General features: G+C 39.1%; 1 protein-coding gene across 1 annotated transcript in view; it reads right to left on the bottom strand.

The window, feature by feature from the left end:
* Window positions 1-1,329: 1,329 nt before the first annotated feature.
* The window catches only part of kcnh1a (potassium voltage-gated channel, subfamily H (eag-related), member 1a), a 127,672-nt gene continuing 106,194 nt past the window's right edge, over window positions 1,330-22,807 (bottom strand). The window contains exon 11 of the mRNA XM_007892479.2: window positions 1,330-2,495. Within this exon, the coding sequence (XP_007890670.1) occupies window positions 1,650-2,495 (846 nt within the window). The 3' untranslated portion in view covers window positions 1,330-1,649. The remainder of the gene's footprint in view (window positions 2,496-22,807) is intronic.

A 22,807-nucleotide genomic window follows, 5' to 3' on the forward strand; every position in this document is an offset into this window, starting at 1 on the left:
AAATAACATGGAAATAATTGAACTGTGTTTAACATGGATTTTAGGGTTATTTAGTGTGCCACCTGATAACAATTGATTAAGCCACTAAATTTATTACATCATTCCCCCGAATGACCGACTCCCTGGAATCTCTCTAAGTCTCAATGGAAGGAATTACACTGCATGTATTTTGGGGGTAAAGGACCTTGCAGTTTTACATTATCGTATTCATAGTTGGAATAGGTTACGGTTTAAACTATTTAAAATGTAGTTCACATTCCAACCTGGAATGGGAATCAAATTCAGAAAAAACAAGTAGATTTCAGAAAATGTGGGCATTGCTTAAGTTTTTACTGAGCGTGTTTCCTCTTTGAACTGAGGTATATTATCGTGAATGTGTAACAGTATTATTTTCCAGCTTTCACATCAAGGATGGTCCATAAAACTTTTTCTGCCTGAACACATGAAATCAAGCCATTGGTATGTTGCAGCAGAACCTTAAGACTAGACAATTCTGCTTTATTCTGATACTGAATGGATGTCTCCAGAGCTCCCCTTTGGAAACGATATGTTCAGTCAGCCCTTGGTTTTCAAAGAAGCTGCTGTTCACACTCATCTAGATTTATGGTGAAACCATGTAAGTACACAAAAAACTCATATAAACCCTATTCACCTTGTACTATGACCAATGGCATCAAACAGAATGCTACACTGCAATCATAATGCCCAGATCCTGCAGCATCTCTAAAGTAAGTAACTTGTGAGAAAACTGCAGGGGGATAAGGCAGGACAGTCAAAGCAAACAAACTTGTCATTCATTTTATGTTCTAAAACTGCAATTAAATGTTCATCTTTGAAGCTTCAGCTCTGTAAACTCAGAACCCGGGGACTGTGATCGATGAGGTTTAAAATGACAACAAAGAAGCAATAGGTTAGGATTAACATGAAGCAGTTGAATAGTTCACAGTCAGTTAAAATCTGCAACAAAAAAAAGAAAACAGTGCTTATTATTAACTTCTGTAGCTACCATATTCAGCTGTCAAAGACTTAATGTTTAGCAATTCATAAAATAAAATGAAGTGTTCCCTCTGTAAGATCACAAAGTTCCATGCATTACTCTCCACAAGATTTAAAATGAAGCAGAAATCAACATAATTGTTGCAAACAATAGAGTCTAAACAGCTACAGTATATGTCTTGTAAAAAAGCCCTATGACTTCCTTTGGTTACACCAGTAGAACAGTTGACAATACAGACAGTAGGCATTGAATAAGGAGTCCTACATCTAATCTGATCCCAAGTAACAGTGTGGTATTGTATGTGCCTTCAGTGAAATTACACAACAGGCCTACATGTCAAAGTTACAGTTAATTTTAATATAGTTTAATTTCTCTTTGAGTGTCTGATCAAAATTATGAGTATCAATAAATCAGATTGAAAAAAAAAGTATCTTCCTTACGCCTTCTATTCTAGGAGTGATGGTACACACTTTTCCAAGAAAAAAACAGCATCTGCTGCTCAGAAATCAAGCATGTCATAGTAATCCCCGCTCTATCACTTGACTTCAGCACCCTGGATAGCTCAGCCTTAAACTCAGCACTGTATTTAGCAATGACACCTGAATTTTCCCAGTATAGTTTACAGTAGTTTTAAACGCAAAGGCTGGCCCAGCTAGAACTGGAGGTCCTCCTTGTCAGAGTCTGGGGTACTTGGCCTTGATATTTCAAATATGTCATCTGGTGAATCTGTAGGTCTCCTTGCATTTAATATCCTCAGTATTTCAGAAAGTTGCTTTTCAACACTAGTGATTTTGTTATTCAGGGTCTTTATGTCCTGTTTCAGCTCATTTTTTACTTCCATTATGGTGGCTTGAAGGGTCTGCTCAGGAATTGGATAAAATGAGTGCTTGGCCTCTGTCAGCACAGGGCTTCTGTCCTGGGGGCTCCGAGTTTCTCCAGCATTGTCTAATCTCAAATCACTTTTTGTAATGCCACTGTCACACGAGTCTGTTTTTCTCAGCGAGGTCTCTTCATGTGTTTTAGTTCTTTCGGGTAAGGTTTCCATGGATTCTGCCTTTGACACTTTATTCCATTCTTCTGTTTTTGTAACAGATTCCTTAAATTTAGACCAGCCCTTCCTTTTACTGGACTCCCCCGAGAGTTTCACAACGACAAAGTTTTCGGAAGTTGGAGCCTGCAGTTTAGCTTGGTCTGACACACCAGATGTTGAGGGTCTAACAACCTGTGAAGGGATTGGTGTTGCAGGACTTTCAGTTACTGTAACTACACTGGTCATTGCTGCAACATCTGGCTCAAGGCTCTCAGAGGTCACAGTGCCTTTCTCCACATCATCATCCTTGAATTTCTCGGCCGCTATACGGGCTTCCTTCTGCTGCCTAAACCTCTGGAAAAGCCTCCGTACGGGATGGTCGGGAGGCAGGTTGAGTGGGGCTTCATTCTTTCTCCTCATCCTCTCCTCCTCTTCCCGCTTCACATCACTGATCTTCCTAAAAACAATCTGTAAGGGTGAAAGGAGGGGAATTAAATTGACTGTTTCGGAGGAGCTTAGGAAGCACATATCTTTGATCATATTACAGTCAAGTGAGGTTTGAGTTTGATTGTCACTTTTTTGTGCAGCTACAAGAAAAGGGTTTGTTCTTCATTGATAACAAGCAACACATTGGCATACAATACCTCAGATCGATGCCATTTGTTACTTGAGTGTGAAAGTATCACAACATTTGGTTCATTCTATACAAAACGCCAATGACCAACCCCACCCCTCCCCCACTACCACCACCACTCCAGCACCACCATCTCAGCAATAGGATGGTCACTTATTTAACTAGTAATGGTCTAAAACTCACGGAGTGTTTGGTTTAGACATAACTATGAATAAGGCAATGCTTAAAGATTAATAATTGGATTTAAAACCTATTTACCTGAAAAGGTACACCAAACTTATCAACATTAAAATCATCATGTATAGAGCAGACTTAATCTGTCTTCTAAAGTCATCATCTCTTGTCATTTTCACAAGATAATCCTTAAAAAATGACCCTCCACAGCTTACAGGATGCTGCCGTACAGGTTTTACTCAGGAGATCTAAAATAAGATATCCACAAATATCATGTTTGTGAATTCCCGCTTGTGACTTGTGATTGTGAATATTAGATTTCACACTTTGCGAATTTTGAACCCGCTTCCGTAAATGCAGAAAAAAAGACTGATGAGCAAAACACAGCTGCTACTTTGTGAATATTACATTTTAGACTCCATTGGCAATAATTTCAGGTAGGAGTGAAAAAAACACCAGTGCATCTAACCAATCCAATTTCCCACAAGCTATCTTCAATGTACCCCCCCATTAATATAATTTTCACCATGAGATTGGTGAAGAAAAGGTTGATTCAGTGTTTCTTTGAATTTCACTTATTGAGAAATTCCCGTCTGTCCCTTGATGGTTAGATTGTGCAAAATATTGTTTTTCCCCCGCCATCTGTATGATGAACCATTGGTAGGTGACTATTCAAGCATTAAAACATTTCTTGATTTCATGTTAAGACAGTGGGTACATACAATGGAATGATTTGTGTTATTGGATTAACGTTCTTTGCTGCACCTTTTCCACGCAACTACACTCACAATGATCATCCAATAAAGTTTAAGTGTCTTGAGATAACATGCATGGTTAACATGCAACTGACATGGTTCATTCAGTGTAACATTTAGCATTTCTTTCCATTAAGCATTGGACATAACTCCACCTAGTGCATGTAATTTTAGCTGCATTTTGACTTTTGCAGTGCCAAGGACGGCTAATGGGAACCAAGAGGAATACATTTTTAAACATGTGCTGTGCATGTGACCATTAAGTTGTTGCAGAATACAAGGCAGGTTGCGAGATAACCTCCTGTGCCTTGATGTAGTCGGAAAATCAGGTAGCTTACATAAATGGAAGATGTCGTCCCATATAACCCCTCAATTTTTATTAATCATTAACAATGCAATAATTTAACTATAATAAAACTATGATAAGGGAAAACTAGATATATGGTTTCCCCTTGTCAATACATACTAAAGAAAATGGTCCCTGAAAGATGCCATGGAGGAATCAATTTAAGCACGAGAACATCATCAAATGGCTGCTTTCTGCATTACCATTCAAGTGAGTCATAGCAAATGGCAATAGATAATCGGTCAAGGCGGAAAACTGAAAATCATTCTGGGTCTTAGTTGAATATATTTTATTACACATAAGTTTCAGAATTTATGTTTTTACAACTATCAACTTTATCCAAAGGATTAATATCCATCAGAATGATCGACTTTTATAGCCTCTTTATAATATTAATCCTTGATGAGTAACTGGTCATAATTGTAATTTAGTCTTCTTCTCAGTCAATTAAAACATGCCTTGGGAGTACCCAATTTGCACCCACACAAATGGAATTGAGGTTGTTAAGAGGAAATATTTAATGCTAGTGGTAAACCCACTACAGCTCTTAACAAAATTACAGCATCCAGAGTGCAAAATGCAGTTGAACAGATGTTAAGATGCTGTTTTGCGTAGGTGTCCGACCAATACGAATTCCTGTAATTCACCATTTACAGTAAAACAATTGGGTGGATGTAGGTGAAGAATAACACACCTCTTCAACTATTGGAAAAGCCACCGTGGCCTAGAGCTTTTGACATTTCCTTTTTCCAGCCTTTTAACCCAAGCCTTCTGGTGGTTAGTTAGCTCAGTTAGGAACAAATTTGTATTATGGATTCATATCTACCAAGGCCCTGTAGACGACTGCAATGGATGACTCATTTGAGTCGAGCACCTGATTGTATATTTACTTTGAACTATATTTCATGTTATTTAACATGCTAATATCATCTGGAAACTACTGCATGTCCAGATTAAAGTGATATAAAAATGTAGACTTCAGATTCGTGATTAACAGAACATTGTATTTACAGTCACATAATAATAAAGGTTTACAATAAGATAAAGTGCCTTCTAAAGCTATAACTGAGATAATCTCAGGATATCCAAAAAACTGGAACATAATGTAAGAGTGAAACAAGTTGTCAGGATAAAACATCTGGCAAGGTTGGGGTTTGGGAGAAAGATGATCCGTTATCATTTCCATCATGCTAAATGATGTGACGATCCTGTTTCATGTACTCTATCCTGCCAACAGCCCTGACTTATCTCGGAAGACCAAAGAGGCCATTTTTTTTATGTGTGATCGCAAACAGTAAATGCTATGCAACCCTTGGGAACAGCACCACAGCTGAATCCTAACCGGCAGCCTTAAATCTTCCATAGTCTTAGCTTCAAAATCGTTGATTTAAAATTTAAAGGCTTACAAAGTTTGGAAGAATCTTAAATACAATCTAAATCTGGAAGATAGATTTCTACTGTTGTTAAAAAGAACTGTGAAAAACTGGCTACCAGACTGAAAGAATTGTTGGTCCTTTCAGATCCACTTTCTAACAGGAGTCACTGGATAGCAACTGCTCTTTATCCTAGCTGATGCCAGTCAGTTGCACACTACGCTGTGGCTTGACCCTGAGCCACCTTTGAAGGGGTAGATGATACATTTTCTGTGGTTTATTTTTGACAATTAATGGGATGACAGGTGATTCTGTCATCTTTTTCATTGGTTAATTTAATAATGATGGGCACCATTTTATGGATTAGTAAACTGTTAGTCCATGGGATAATAATAATAATAATAATAATAATTCTTGCATTTGATATAGAGTCTTATCACATCTTTGACATGTCTCAAATCGCTTCACAGAATATACTGTAAAGTGAATTGACTATATTTTGTGGGCGAAATAATAGTCCATCTGGCATTTTAGACCCCAATGGCTCTTTAAATATAAAAACATTTTCACTTCTGGGAGTTAACTGGGAAACATCCCAAGGTTTATTCTCTAGATCTGTTACCTTTGTACTCTGCAGATCCTTGTTGTAACACAATGCAGAGATACTTGCTAGTGCTAAGCAACTCATTTTTCCTTTTTTATCAGAGCATGGGACAATAGATGTTGAGATCAAGTAGAGTTCAGCCTAGCCAGAGTGTTGAGAGTCCCCAGCCATGCAGCTCTAAATGCAACCTTTGGAAAATATTCACAGACGAGACCTTTTGACATTCTCTTAGCCCAAGCCTCTCAGAGGTATGGCTACATGCGGAGTCCTGTAGCTCAGTGGTTAGAGCACTCGCTTTGCAAGCGAGAGACCTGAGTTCAATTCCAGACAGGGCGAAACCTTGGGCAAGTTTCCTTACTCCACACGCCTAATAATAATCCCTCCAAAACCAAAAACAATAAGAAATTGGTCATTTTCAATCCACGACTGTTTGTGGGACATTGCTGTACGCAATTGGCTGCCGCGTTCGCCCACAAATATACAGTCAATTCACTTTACAGTGTGTTCTGTGAAGCGCTTTGGGACATCCTCCTGACGTGAAAAGCGCTATATCAAATGCAAGGATTATTATTATTATTATTACAGGGTTGGGAGCAACAATGTTTCATGGATTCATTGCTGCCAGGGGGCAGTATAAAACTGCCATTGATGTTTGGCTCATTGGTACCAAACAGCTGATTTTGTACTTGCTCTGAGCTGCATTCACAGCACTGTTAACAATTGGAAATTGACTATATATTCAGCCGGCTTAGACGTAATATGGAAGTATAGACCTCTACCTTTCATTTCTCTTTATATAAATGCCAGGATCTTCCGGGACCCTAAGCGAAGGGTCTGATCTGTCGTATGGAAAAATAGCATAATATCCAAAAAAAGCATCAGTCCGCAGTGTTGAATATTAATGACATTCTGGTTCATAGTTCCTTTCTCTCTCCCTCAATCCCTCTGCCTTGCCCCCTCCCTCCCCTTTTTCAAGACCTGCCTGAAAATCTTCCTTTTCGACCGTGCTTATGGTCACCTCACCCACCGGCATGGAGTCAGGCTCCGCCACTGTTAAGCGCTCTGAGACGCTACCCTGCTTGGAAAGGGCTATATAAGTGCAAGTTGTTGTTGTTCCTGCACTACATGACTAATTTTACCTGGCGGATTGTTAGCCAGGATACTGGGAGAAACTCTGTTCCCTTTTCAAATAGTAACAAGAGATCTTTAGCGTGCAGCTGGCTAATGTAGTAAGAGTTTCATTGGACATGAGCATGGTGACCCAGTCACAAGCTCAATTAATCACCATTGATTAATTTGTTTTAAAAGGTGTTTGGTTGGTTAGCAAAGGAGGATCAATTTACATTAGAAATCACTTTGAATTCCAGCTTCTATGGCTCTAAAAAGGAATGATGAGCCAATTAAAATACTCGGCTGTGGACTAGTACTTTAATCCGCTTCCTGTGTCTCCTATTCCTGCACAGAACCTACAGGATCATCCTTTACAGTTATATTGAAGCAGAGAAAGACACCTATTTTTGCAAGATGGCTGTTTAACCCTGTCCGTACCACATTTCTTTTTCAGCTATTTCCTTCCATCTCGTAACTACAACAATAATAGAAAATGATAAAGAAAAGTTTCGATTTTTTGCACACCAACATATCCCAACAGCTCTTCGGTAATTAATGTCCGTTTAGATAATGCTTTTTAAGCAGCATTTGGAAGGTATGAAAGACAAGACATTTTGCACACAACTAAGGTTCCACAATAAACAATGAGACAAATACTGGCAGTCTATAATCTTTAACTTCCATTATAAGAACAGGAAGACAGGACTTCAGTTTAACTTCTCATTTGAAGGTTGGCATCTTTGAAATTGCAGTGTCCCCAAAGTGTGAATGTAATGTTAATAATAATAATCCTTGCATCTGATATAGCGCCTTATCATATCTTCGAGGTGCCTCAAAGCGCTTCACAGAATATACTGTAAAGTGAATTGACTGAATACTGTATGGGCGAAACGCGGCAGCCAATTGCGCACATCAATGTCCCACAGACATTGAGTTATTATTATTAGTTTTTGAAGAGATTATTATACTGCCTATGTGCCTCAAGTTTCAAAGCGGGGCTTGATCTTACAACCTTCTTGACCCACAGGCAAGAATGCTATCAACTGAGTCAAGCTGATTCCTGCATTAAAGCAGGTCTAACAGTGAACATTGCTACTCACATGCTTGTCTCCTTCCATCCAATTTAACTCTTCAGATTTGGTTAAGTCTCAATAATTGCTATGATTCTTCAATTTATTTTTTAAAACTGTAAACAAAGACATTATTGAATGATTTGGAAAGAGTTCTGCCTTGGGAGGATCTGGAAAGGCTTCAGTCAGCAGTCAGCAGGCGAGAATTTTGTACTATGTTGCTCAATGTTAATTATAGCTTTGCTGTTCCACTGTGGTCTGAAAATCATAAAAGAACCAACGTTGCAAATTACCTATATTAAAATTTTAGCAAAATTAGCACTAATTGTGATTCCAAAATCACCCAAATGGAATAATAATAATAACAATTATAGTCACTGCATTTCACATAGTCATGGCTGACACTCCAATGCAGTGCTGATGATGAGCTGCATTGTTGGTGTTGATGACAAATTAAACCAGGTGCCATCTGCCTGTTCTGGTGGACGTTGAAGATCCTGTGGCCGTTTTCAAAAAAGAAGCTTTTCCAAGTGTTCTGGCCAACATCTCCCAGAGAAAATTGAAACCCTCACAAAGGTCCTCGCATCATCAAACATCCTATCCCTCTGGTCTTCCACCCACAGAGACTCTGAAGCAGCCGTCCAGCTGCTCCATGACTGTCTCTCCTCCACCTTCAACTCCCTCGTCCCCCTGACATCCAGGACCATCTCCAAACCCACCCGATCCCCCTGGTACAACAACCATCTCCGCCGCCTAAAAACCCAAACCCAGCTGCTCGAGTGCAGTTGGCAGAAAACTGGCCTGACAGTCCACCGCTAACTGTGGCTCGAGCATCTCCACAGTTACCGTCGTTCTTTGACACGCGCAAAAACGGCCTTCTGCTCCAACATGATCTTGGAGGCTAAACACAACCCTAAAATCCTTTTTTCCACCACCCACTACCTTCTCCGTGCCCCCCCTTAGGCCTCCTCAATCTTCACATCAAATGCCAAGTGTGAGGAGGTCATGGACTTCTTCTCATCTAAAATTCACAACATCGGCCAGGCAGTCTCATCCACCTGCCTCTTGTCAGCCACTACCATGCCCTCTCTGTTCCCCTCACCCTCCCCAACATCTGCTCCTACCACCAACCCCATCCTACATTCCTTCCTCCTCATCTCTCGCTCCTCCCTCTCACCCACCATCACCTCCATGAAACCCGCCATCTGCTACCTCGATCCCCTACCTCCTACCTGTGTCCTACCTCACAAACCACCAGCAGTACATCTGCACAAACGGCTTTTCCTCCCACTCTCACCCAGTTACCTGCGGGGTACCCCAAGGATCCATCCTTGGCCCCCTCTTCTGATCTACATGCTCCCTCTTGGGGATATCATTCACAGAAATGGGGTACACATGTACGTGGACGACACCCAACTCTATTTTTCCACCTTTCTTTGTGACCCCCAGTCCCTGATGTTCTGTCAGCCTGCCTGTCAGACCTCAGGGGCTGGATGAGCGCAAATTTCCTTCAGCTGAACGTTGACAAGATGGAAGCCATACTCTTTGGCTCTCGTCAATGTCTAAAATCTCACGGCTCTCACCTCCTCCAACTACCCAAACTCCCCCTAAAACTCTCCGAACCCGTCCGCAACCTAGGCGTCAGGTTCGACCCCCAATTATCCTTCCTCCCCCACATCCGGTCCCTCACCGGCACCGCCTCTTCCACCTCCAACGCATCGCTCATCTCCGCCAATACCTCTCTCCGAAAGCCGCTGAAACCCTGGTCCATGCCTTTGTCACCTCTTGGCTGGATTACTCCAATGCCCTCCTCGCCGGTCTCCCATCCATTATCATCCATAAAATCCAGATCATTCAAAACTCTGCCGCCCACATTCTCACCCGCATCAAGTCCCTCCACTCCTCTGCACCCCCTATCTCCCTGACCTCCTCTCTCCTCAAAACAGTTCCCGTTGTTTTCGTTCCTCCAGGTCTGGCCTCCTCCTTGTCCCCCGAGTCTTCTGCTCCACCCTCGGCGGCCGTGCCTTCAGCCAATACTCCCCGAGGCTCTGGAGCTCCCTTCCTCACTCCCTTCGCCTTGCTCCCTCTCTTCCTATTTTCAGATCCCTGCTGAAGACCGTTCTCTTCGACCGCACTTTTGGTCACCTTCCTCCCCCTCCCTCTGGCTAGGCCCTGGGATCCGTTACTGTAAAGCGCTCTGAGATGCCGCGTGGAGGGTGCTATGTAAATCCAAGTTATTGTTGTTGTTATTATGTCATAGAAACAGGGCAAAGTATTTCACATGATGTACTGCAAACGTAGTGACTATCTAATTGTAGGCAAAAAAATGGAAACATATTTGTGTACAATCAAATTTAATTGCATCTAAACATCAGATCTCATCATCATTTTCTGAGCTCCAACAAACAAAACTGAAGAATATTCAAAAAACCTTTTGAATCCATTTCAAAGCATCCAATGTGTCGCTTGGCACCATGGTAACATGTCTCTCAAAGCAACAATGTGACCAATGAAACAGTCAATGGCTCGATGAGCTAGCACAATATTGATCCCATCTTTTAGTAGCCATCAGTTATGATAATAAGAATCCTTGCATTTGATGTAGCGCCTTATCTCGTCTTCAAGACGTCTCAAAGCGCTTTACAGAATATACTGTATAGTGAATTGACTGTATATTTTGTGGGCGAAACGCGGCAGCCAATTGCTCGTAGCAGTTTCCCATAGCAAACAGTTGTGGATTGAGTGAACAATTTATTATTATTATTTTTTTGAAGGAATTATTATCCCCAGAAAAGCGATCGCCAATTTGAGACATCCTCCTAACATGAAAGGTGCTGCACCAAGTGCAAGAATTAATATTATTATATTATATTAATCCTATTATAGATTTGCTATCTTGTGACATCACTTCCTTCCCTTCCCATATGGAATATCATTGGGAGTATCATTGGGAATAATTTTCAGATGAAATGTTAAACCAAGGTTCTGTCTGTCTGTTCAGGTGAACATTAATGATCCATGACATTGTTTAAAAGGACATTGTTTGGTCCCAATGTCCCGGCCAACAATCCTCCAAATAAATCAGTCATTCACTTCATAGCTGTTTGTGGGACATTACTGGTCAAAAAAGGTCTACCGCATTTACATACAAATACAGAGTATCTACACTTGACTGAAATACCTTGTGAAACACATTGAAAATGTCCCATGTTTTAGGCATTATATGTCAAATGCAATAAATTATTCCTATTTATTTACTAATTGGATTAGGGTGCAAGCATTTTGATCATGAGGAATCCATTCTGATACTGAAGGTTTCCCACCAGCATCATAATGGCAGACAATCTCCCTGTTTCTTAGAAGATTCAATCATTGACAAAATATTGGAGTAAAAAACATCTGGCTCTAGATTTATTAATCTATTAATCTATTAATGCAACAGCTAGAATTTGGCAAAATATTCAATTCAATCTTAACTGTGTCTAAAATGAACTTATAGAAAACCAACTTCAACATTAAGGGTCTATTTAAGAATTGACCAAATTCTGGACATTCTGAAATTAATAATCCTTGTAATTGATACAGATCCTTTCACATCAGACTTTGTTGGCTTATGCGTGTAATATTCCACAATCAGCCATGAAGTGAACAACTAATTTTATGCTATGTTAATAGAATATATCTAGACCCAGTGGAAATTCTATCCACTATGTTTGCTAACCAATTAATATAATCAAGTTAGTTATTAATTGTTTTAATCTTTAATAACCAAAACCCTTCAGATCTCATATACAAATGAGCATATCATATCTGTAAATTACAATAATGTACACAGTATCCCAATTAGAATGAGTTTGTCTCAGTTTGTAGCACTTTTGCCTTTAGGTCTGAAGGTTGTAGGTTCAAGCCCCAGATCAGGACTTTAAACCCACAGTGATACTCCAATGGAATGCTGGGTGGGTGAGTGGGGGAGGAATGTCATGTATTGTCAGAGACGTTGTTCTGACGGACTTTAAAGATCCCATGGAACTATTTGAAAGAGAAGGGATTTTCCCCCAGTGTCCTGGTCAACAATCCCCTAAATAAAATTAGTCACTCACTTCATGACTGTTTGTCAAACATGTGTGCAAATTGCCTGCTGTGTTTGCCTGCAAAACACTTTGCAGCCAATCCTGTGAAGCACTTTGAGGAGTCTCAACAACATGATAGGGCACTACATCAAATACTTATTACATATTTATTTATTTCTCCCCTGTATCTCTGCATTTTGCTTGGTTCTGCATGCAAAGCCAAATGGTTATTGCTGCCCAGGGCTGTTTATCTTGGATCAATTTTTAATGAACCATCGGAATCTTTATCAAATTCACCCTAAAGGGATTGACCACTAATTTGCAGAACAAACCGTGGTGTTTCTTTGTTCCTGTCTGCTGTTGGCCACAAAGGTCAAAGAGAGCAGAAAAATGAAGCTGCAGAGTTTCAAAAAATATTTACTCCAAGTTGTGATTTATCAAATATCACAAGAGAAATTATATATTTTTCAAAAATGCTGTATATTCTTTGTGAGAGAATAGAAAAGCAAAGAAATTTATATGACATACTGTATTAAAGTATAAAGCACAGCATTTTCTGTTCTGCGATGTTAAGCTATAGCTCATTACACAGTTTAATCTGATACATTCACCTACAAATACACAAAATTTAATTTTCTGTGGAACGCTTTGAGATGTTTTATCAAGGTGACAAGGCATATACCAAATGCAAGGATTAATATTATTAACTCTGAATTCTAAAGCAGAGAAAAACACCTGTGTGATATCCTCTGGTATGATGCCTGAGAATATGATTATTCTTATATCCTCAAACTATAAATATACATATTATCATGAAATTTGGCTCTGCTATTGACAAGCTGAATCTCTTGGGTAGAATACAAGCACTGGTGAATATCCAAATGCAGAAGCAACCCACTCTAGCAATTGTGATCGAATATATTAATTATGGCTGGCTTATTTGTGAAGAAATCACAGAAAAGCACTCTATGTAACACTTTTCTTTGGTTCCAAAACAGTTTTATCGACAAGATCCAGTGACACACACTTATGCTGTATACAGTATCCACTACTGCACTCAGAAAGTAAGCTGCTATTTCAACCACGACATGAGAACAGTCTCTCTCCTGGCTTTCCAAAATGTTTTTTTAAAAATCTCTTCAACCATACCCCTTGGTTATCTATAATCCAATCTCACTTCATACTCTGTCGCCACCATTCCCATTGTTAAACAATTTGAAATGCTGCATTAATGCAAGGTACTCAGCCCTCCAGCAAATGTAAATTTCTGAAATAATATGGCTACCTGTCTAAAAACTGCAACCTTAAGTGGCAGCATGCAACGATCTTGTTTGGAGCCATTTTACATTGTGCCTGTGGGATTCAGAGTTCTACCAGGTGTTACATAGAATTACATAAATCTGCTATGTATGTACTTTACAGCAGGGAAGTAGGTCTGTGGCATTGTCTACACTCCACCTCCACCCTTTCTATTCCCTTCTTCCATATGTCTCTATTTCCTTCCTCTCATGTATTCATCAAGTTTCCTCTTAAATATGTTTTCTGCTTCAAACACAGGTTTCTGCATGAGTTCCAAGTTCTTACCACCCTTTGTGCAAAGAAGTTCCTCCTAAACTCTATTTTAGATCTGCTACTGGCTGTCTTATCTTCATCCCTCCCTTGTTTTGGACTTAAACATTAAGTGGAACCAACAACAACAAAATTACAATTGTATAGCGCCTTTCACGTCGGGAGGATGTCCCAACTCGCTGGATAGACAGAGTTCTGGACCCGAGCTGGGGGTCGGGGTCGGGAAGGGTGGAGGGCAGGGGGGGGAAGCAGAGAGATCAAAAGCACCATCGAAATGGAGGGCCTTGAGATAGATCTTGAAGGTGGCAAGGGAGGGGATGAGGCGGAGGTACTGCGGGATGGGGCTCCAGAGGGTGGGGGCAGAGTGACTGAAGGCCTGCCTGCCAATAGTGGGGCAGCCTATTAATATCCACCTTATTGAATCCTTTCAGAATGTTGAACACCTCTTAAAACATTAGAAACTTTGAATACAGAAGGAGGCCATTCAGTCTATGGTATATATCCTTGTAAAAAGTGTAGCTCTTCTAACCTATCCTCAAACAGTTTCTAGGAAACCAATCTCCTACTCTGTAACTGCACAGATCACCAGAGGTTAGGTGATTTATTTTTTATCAAAAAATTTCTATCAATCTATTTATAGAAATTTTTTGATAAAAGGCTGTTATAATTCAGTTTTTATGATAAACTACTAGCTCTCCTGCACCCCGCTCTGCTCTTTCTGTGTGCCTAGAAGAAAACAAAAATGGTTAATATTGTACTGTCGATCTCAATCCAGACAATTGCCACTGAAACTCTGGAAGGAATAATAGCACTGAGAAACGTACAGTCACCACCACTGCTGAACGGAGGTGTCAACAAAGACCCTTAACACCACTGCCAACAAAAAAAGCAATGCATTGCTTGCTATTTACTCAATTTATCACTTAAATATTTCCAGAAATAACTCCCCCAAATCCTAGTTGTTGTCCTGCACCTCTTACTTCTCTCTCCCAAATACCCTTGACATGCCCCCACTTCATCCCATCGATAGAGATCACAGAAACACCTCACAACCTGTGACTTATTTAGAAGCGAATAAATAATTGATTAGAAAAGCGGTGTTGGACATGATGGAGCTATGGTTGGTGATTGGTGGCTACTAAAAGACAAATTATATTCAGCTTATATTCACAATTTGAATATCTCACAAACCAGATTGACTCAAATTGTTTTATTTTGCTGGAATGATGTGTTGCAATGTTGTTTACAGGCCCCATGTGACTGATTTCACCACAGATAATGTTTGGTGAATCGTGCTTGAAGCATCATTTAAAACACAAATCACCTCACTGTTGATTTTTTTCAATTACTTTTAGCTTCTAGTTCATTAATTTTTAAATATTCGGGTTTACAGCTTTGTCTGATAACAGCCCAGCCATCCTGACTCATCAGCTGGACCTGGAGGGGTAAAACAAGCAAGGATTTGTTCCACACAGCTCCTGTTAACCTTCCAAGCCGAAGCCTGAGGGTGTTCCTTGCTGGACAAACAAACAACAATAACTTGCAGTTATATAGTGCCCCTCACGCAGGGTTGCATCCCAGAGTAACGTAAACTAGCCAGCTCTTGATGGTAAGCCATGTGGTAATAGCTGGTAAAATTCCAACAGTTTCCCACTGCACAGTCTGGGGTCGCCAAGCCTAGGCTCTTGCCAACTTTCACCTAATACTCTCCGAAATTAGGTAAGCTGTCCTTTCCATACATGGAAATTTCCATGTGTTGGTGGCGTATATATGTGGAACTCTCAGTTTGGTTGCACTCAGTCCATGGATGCACACTCCACCTTGCTTAACCAGTCCAGAATCTTGGCGTCTTGTTTGACTCTCAACTATCCTTTCTACCCCACATTCATGCCATGACCTGCTCTGCCTTCCCCCACCTCCGCAACATCGCCCGGCTCTGCCACTGTCTCACATCACAGGCCGCCGAGACCCTCATACATATATTCATAATATCCAGGCTCGACCACGCAAACTTGCCTTGGGTACTCTTAAGGCAAGGGGATGGATTTCCACATGTGTCAGACACCTGGCTTTTCAAATCACAAATTTGTGTTTGTGAAGCCCACAAGGGCACATGTATGTTCTCAAAAGCGACTTAGTTTAAGGAGTTCTTTAGTTAAATTCTTATCTTTTTTCAGGGATGTATGACTATTAAAATCAAAATGCTATGATCATTTCAGCAAATCTCCACAGAAACCTTCTGTTGAGTCTAAATCCCAGTAATCTCTTTTGCGAGGCTGCTGTGCTACCTTGCAGGAAAAATACAGTGTGGAACATCGAGCAATTTGGGTAGTAATGATAAGGATAGCAAAGGCTTGCATGGATCTGTAAAATGAAAATCATAAGGGGCTTCAATATATTGGAGGCAAATGGGCAATCAGATGCAAAGGTGAAGGAACAAGTGATTTCAATAATGCAGTCAATAACTACTTCTCAGCACACGTGTCGATTAAGAGATTATTTACATTTAATATTTAATGTCAATCAAAAGGTATTGGTAAACTGGATTCTGATGACAATAATAATGGTAATCCTTGAATTTGATTTAACCCCTTATCACATCTTCAAGACATCTCAAAGTGTTTCACAACATATACTTTAAAGTACTATATATTTTGTGTTAACTGGTTACAGTTAGATTTCATATTGTGACTGAAGATTAAAGAATTTAAGGGAGCAACTTGGGAGCTGCAAGAAGTTCTCTATAAGAGGACATTAAGTCAAATCCAATACTTGAGTATATAACTGAAAAAAGCAAGATTTTTTTTTAAAGACACATTTTAAGGCTTCCAAGAAAAAGAAAAAAGGGGCAACCTTGAAAAACAGTGGCAATGGCACAATGGGCTGAATGTCCGCTTTTGTGCTGAACATTTCCATGGGTTTAAATTCTTACAAAATAGGCTCCAGCTGCATCACTTATACGTTTTGATCCTAAATTTGTTGATGGTAGAGAGAAAAATTTAAGTGGTGGTGTGGCCTCTATGGAAATTACAGTATATGCAGATGTGAAATACATTATACACTGCACCATGGATGTTTTCCCATAGGCAACAATCTTAAATTGATATCAACACATATACTCAACCTGAAATATAAAGTTATATGACTTATTTACTCCTTAATCATTGACTGCAGAGGTTCTGAAGCTTAGACTGTGTGCTCTAGCTATCATAACAACAAATGACTTGCACTTGGCTTTGTTCTACATTAGAATCCATAAAGTACTGTTCACATTACTTTTAGAAACAGTCTCTTACACAGCAGATATACATCGTATATCCCTCTCATTAGTGAACATGCAATATATTTGTATTGTACGTCTAGTATATCTTAGTAGTATATCCCCCTGACCCCAGCTTGGGTCTGAAATACTGTACACTGTCCAGCAGCTTGGAACGTCCCCCCGACGTGAAAGGCACGATACAAATGTAATCTTGTTGTTGTTGTAGCTTCATAGGACATCAAACATCACAAATACCACACATTTGACTGTAAAGGGTGTCCATATCTTGACCCCATTCTGTCCCTGAAATCTGTGACTCGTGATATTAAAGAGGCTTAACATATATTGATCACTTCGCAAAGATGCTGGTTTGTTTTGAAATGTACATTAAGACCCCACATTAACCCCAGCAAGTGAAGGATGGGGACCAGGAGCAAAGAGGCATATGCCAATTGAGAAAAAATTGGTTGGATACACTAAAATCTGACAATAAATAGTTTGTTATGTAAGCAACGAGTTGGCTTGATAAACTGTATGACCTTCCTGGTTTCTTATGTTCTGTTACCTCAGTTGCATAGAGTTTAAAGTCCATTTTTTTCTTTCTGTAGTCCAGGATTTTTAAGAATGAAATATAAACAAGAACATTATTATTGCACAGATATCTGGGTTCAAGGTCTCACCATCTATAAATGTGGCCCCAAAAATGGCCAACCTCCGGGTTATCAACTTTATCATTGATGTCACTTCCAGTGTTATGTACTCATGCATGTTATAATAATAATAATTCTTGCATTTGATATAGCGTCTTATAGCCAATTGCACAAAGCAGTGTCCCACAAACAGTCATGGTTTGAGTGACCAATTTAATATTTATTTTTTATTGATGTTATTTACTTCATGAATTGACTTGAGCCATGTTTCCTGTGCATAGCATGCATGCAGAAAGTGACATTAAAGGTGCTTCTTGTGCATAGTGTGCAATGCCCACAATGTGATGTCAGCAGCAATTTGACGATCCTGAAGTTGGTTAGTCAGCCATGGAAACCAGGTGTGCTATGCTTCCAATTAGCATTGGTCCACAGTAAACCCACACTGTAAGCAAGGCATTACTATACTGAAGGGCAGTACACTGGGGTCCCTCTATATACCTCATTGCTGAAGATAGGGTATCCCAGCAAAATAGTGAAGACAGTAAAGGGATGGTTATATGTCTGAAAAAATGAGATATGAAGACAGATAAGTTGATAATTTGAAAGTAGATAAAATGAAATATTCAGTCTTGAGTTAACAAGCATGAGCAATGATTAAAGATAAGGATTCTCTACAGACCTCTGGGGTGAAGAGGAAAGATTATACCGTATTATAACTGGATAAAAGCTATGTAAAAAGGATTTTACAGATAAAATAGATGTTGCATTCCTTATGGTTTTGATTTAGACATTCAGAAAGCTTTGACAATTTTCCACACATAAGATCTTTAATTAAACCAAAAGCCGCAGGCATCTAGTTTCTGATCAATCTGGCCAGTCCGGGGGTTCAGGAAATATTCGAAATTAGGACAACTAATAGGGGAAAGAACTGGGATTAAAGAAATAAAGGCTAAGCAAATTTAAAAAGTGTAACAATTTTGATTTGTCTAAATTGGCTTTAGTTAGTTATTTTGTAATTTGACCTTAATATTTTATATTAATATTGCTGCTGACATCACTTTCACCCCCAAACTATACAGTCAATCCACTTTACAGTATATTCTGTGAAGCACTTTGAGATGTGATAATCAAATGCAAGGATTATTATTAATATTACAATAATAAAGCTGCTCCTTAGCATTTAAATACATTTAGGCTGGTTATATTATCTTTGTGTAGTCTTTTTAGTTGAAAACTTTAGTTCTGATTCATATCATACTTTCTGGCAGTCTAAGGGTTAATGGGATGCATAGATGCTGCATAGTTATTCCAGATAAAGATATTATTTTTTATTGTTCTTGATCTGTTGTTGTTATTACTGCACATAATAGAGGAACGTAAACCAGTGAAAAATATTCTTCTACTTCATATTGTGGGAGTAAATCACCATGACTTCTTTTTAATAGGAGTCTGACGCTATGTTAGGGTTTGGTAGGAATAGAGTGGCTGTCATATGCAGCACAGTGCAAAAAGCACTCTGTGGTAATCATCAATTATCATTAATTATGCTGCTATGGTCTGTCTGCCTGAAATCCAACTATGTGAAATTTTACAATGTATCTTAATATTCAAGAAGATGGACTCGCTTTTGTTTAAGTCATGATTTTACTTCCATATAATACCATTTTCAGAGTCTGGTAGACTAAATAAAATGGGAAAGAATGGACCATATAGAGGCTCCAGAATTCAGGCGGAAGGGGTAGAAGAGTAAGGAAGAAAGGTACAGTAACTGTGAAATGGAAGGGATGACTTGCACTTTAATCAATCTGTGTTACCCACTACAATACAAATGCAAAATGCAAGTTATTTCATTCTAAAGGCTTGTGGTCATCAGCTTTGCTGAACATAAACCATTTTAACCAAACATCCTTTCTTCCTCATCCTCGACAAAGTAGAAGATCAGTATTTCAGCAAATCTATAAATATCCCATTGTTTTCCATGCCTTTTGCAATTTTCAAGTTCTATCCTTGAGCTAAAACAATGGTTAAAACATGAGAGCTGTGTACAAATGAACTCTCCTGTAGATGGGTGTGTGTGTGTGGAGGGAGGGGCATGGTAAAGGGCACTCAGATTCCTAGACCATTATATCTTGTTCTAGTCTATGACATTAGGAACCCTGGAGAGCAGCAACTATACAGTGGATGCAGAAGTAATAAAGATGAAAGGAATAAAAAAAAGGGATAGTTTGGCTTCTGTCAAATTGCCTCCTGGCTTTCACAACAATATAATAAATAATCCTTGCATTTGATATAGCGCTTTTTCACATCTTCGAGATGTCTCAAAGCGCTTCACAGAATATACTGTAAAGTGAATTGATTGTATATTTGTGGGCGAAACGCGGCAGCCAATTGTGCACAGCAGTGTCCCACAAACAGTCGTGGATTGAGTGACCAAATTGTTATTTTATTTATTTAATTCCTTGAAGGATTATTATCAGGCATGTACAAATAAGGAAACTTGCCCAAGGTTTCGCCCTGCTGGGAATCAAACCCAGGTTTGATGCAGTACTGTATACAGTACAGTACTGTGTAGCAAGAAATCTACTGAGATCTATCAGGATTGAAGCACACAAGATATCATTCTTTTTCTCTGGCAAATACCAAGTGATTTTGGAGCATTCCAGTGTGCTGCTGCCTTCAGCAATCAATCAGGCAGTTTGCTAGTATAAAACAATCCCCCAGGGACAAATTTGGAAAAAGTATTTTTGGTTTAAAATGAAACCTTAGCTGCACACCATTTACAACAACTCATGAGGCAGAAATGCTGCAGCAAGATCTTTTCCATGGTTCAATTAAGCATCAATGTTTAATAAGGTAATTATCTAGCAACATTCAATAAAGGAGAGGAGCTAAATAAGCAGAGCGTACTGACAGGCCTTGAACAATGGGGTCTGACAACCAGGTCTCCATGTTTAGTATGTGATTATACTATCCACAGTATTCACAGCTGTATTTGATTATGTACCTCCCTGTCTAAAATTAAAGTATAAACTATAAAAAAAACACAAACAAACCATACCACCACTCTGTGTATCTTTTGTTGGCTATCTGTAGATTTTTTGCTAATAAAATGTTAAAATGCTTTTATACTCTGACCAAACTAGAAGCTTTTGAAGGAAAGGGTGTTGATTGGCCTTATGTCTAATGTAAAACAGGTCTTGTCTGCATGTCAGAAGCAGATTTTTTTGTGGCCCTTCAGAGTGAAGGTTTATGTTTTGATTTGAAGACTAATGTACTTCTCAGTCCTTATGCAGTAGGCACATCAGCCAAATCATTATAAGTAATCTTCCAGCACAGAAATGCTGCACTTTGCAACAGCAGTAAGGAGGAAAGAAAAAGGGAGAGAGATTTACATCAGTTTCTGTATTAAAATGTTAAACAGCAAAACTGATGTAAATCTTCATTTAAATTATATAAAAGTTGTAATTTAGCTACACAAAACACAGACATTTTGTAGGTGTAATTTCCTGCTTTTATTGTACTTTTATTATTCCTCTCACAGGGCCTGACATAGTGCAATGCAAAGATAAAGCATAGTAAGATTCCCGCCCACACACACACATATATATATATATATAGATCTTTATGTAAAAGTGAAAGCCTACTATTTTCAATGCCTTTCGCTAGCCTAATAATCCTTTTATTGGTCAGAGACAGTGAATTCACTTTACAGTGTGTTCTGTGAAGCGCTTTGGGACGTCCTCCCGACGTGAAAAGTGCTATATCAAGTGCAAGGATTATTATTATTATTATTTGACAATTACTCCTATCGAATCATAATTTGCCACTGGGGTTTAAAATGCACCTTGTGCTAATGGCCATAGAGTAATCAAACTCAAGTTCATACTGACGCCATAATTAATTAATTCAGTACCAGTGAAAAGGATGACAGGTGGTTTGTGTAACTTTTTCATTTCTTAATGATAGAGTTTCATCAGTTAATTGGTTAGCTCATGAGCTTTTAGCCCAGTCCTCATTTTAGACTTCATCACGTTTTTGGTGGTTTGGACTTATACTGTAATTCCAGTAGTAACTTGCAATTATTTAGCACTCATCATGAAACAACATCTCAAAGTGTTTCACATTGATAGAGTCAGATGCTGAGAAAGGGAGGAGGGAGAGGATGCCTGTTGGCGTTGATGTTTTCAGATGTAATTTAAAGACAGATAGACAGGACGAAGATGGAAGGATAGAGGGAGCGAGTTCCTGAGGTTAGGAATGCACAGTTTCTAAAGGCAATTATTATTATTATATATTTATAGTCAAACGTGTCTTTAACAACCTCTCAGGGGACTGGGCCAAAGCCTCATATACAGACGGCCTCTGAGTAAGTGATTTGGTGTGCAAACCAGGCTGTTCCAGGGTGGTTGCTGACTGGAGGTGGTTGATTGTGGGTGGGAATCTTACTATGCTTTACCTTTGCGTTGTATGACTATGTCAGGTCCTGTGAGAGGAATAATGAAATAGAATAAAAGCAGGAAATTACACCTACAAAATGTGTGTGTTTTGTGTAGCTAAATTACAACTTTGATATAATTTCAATCATATAAAATCGAATTGAGAATCAAACCCAGCGAGAGACCTGGGTTCGATTCCTGGCAGGGTGAAACCTTGGGCAAGTTTCCTTACTCCACAAACCTGATAATAATCCCTCAAGAAGAAATAACAATAATAATTTGGTCATTTCAATCCACGACTGTTTGTGGGACACTGCTGTGCGCAATTGACTGCCGTGTTTGGCCCACAAATATATACAGTCAATTCACTTTACAGTATATTCTGTGAAGCGCTTTGAGATGTCTAGAAGACGTGAAAAGTGCTTTATCAAATAAAAGGATTATTATTATTATTATATTGAACAGGTTTTACTGTATTTAATAACCAGTGTGGTTATTCTCATTCCCAAGTTCTTTAGAAATAAGCCTTTGCTGGGAGCAAATCAATAAAAATCAACAGCAGGAATGTTTGGGTAAATTAGCGTTGATTGCAATATCTTAATTTATTATTAAATACACCTGATATTATTTGATAGCAATGGCATTTGGTCTGTAATATTTTATTATTTGACAGCTCAGGCTGGCTGCTTTCGTTAATGGAGTTGCTCCAATGCAAATCAGATGCAGA

This window comes from Callorhinchus milii, unplaced genomic scaffold, assembly GCF_018977255.1.
Source record: "Callorhinchus milii isolate IMCB2004 unplaced genomic scaffold, IMCB_Cmil_1.0 Scaffold3, whole genome shotgun sequence".
In the NCBI taxonomy this organism is placed as follows: domain Eukaryota; kingdom Metazoa; phylum Chordata; class Chondrichthyes; order Chimaeriformes; family Callorhinchidae; genus Callorhinchus; species Callorhinchus milii.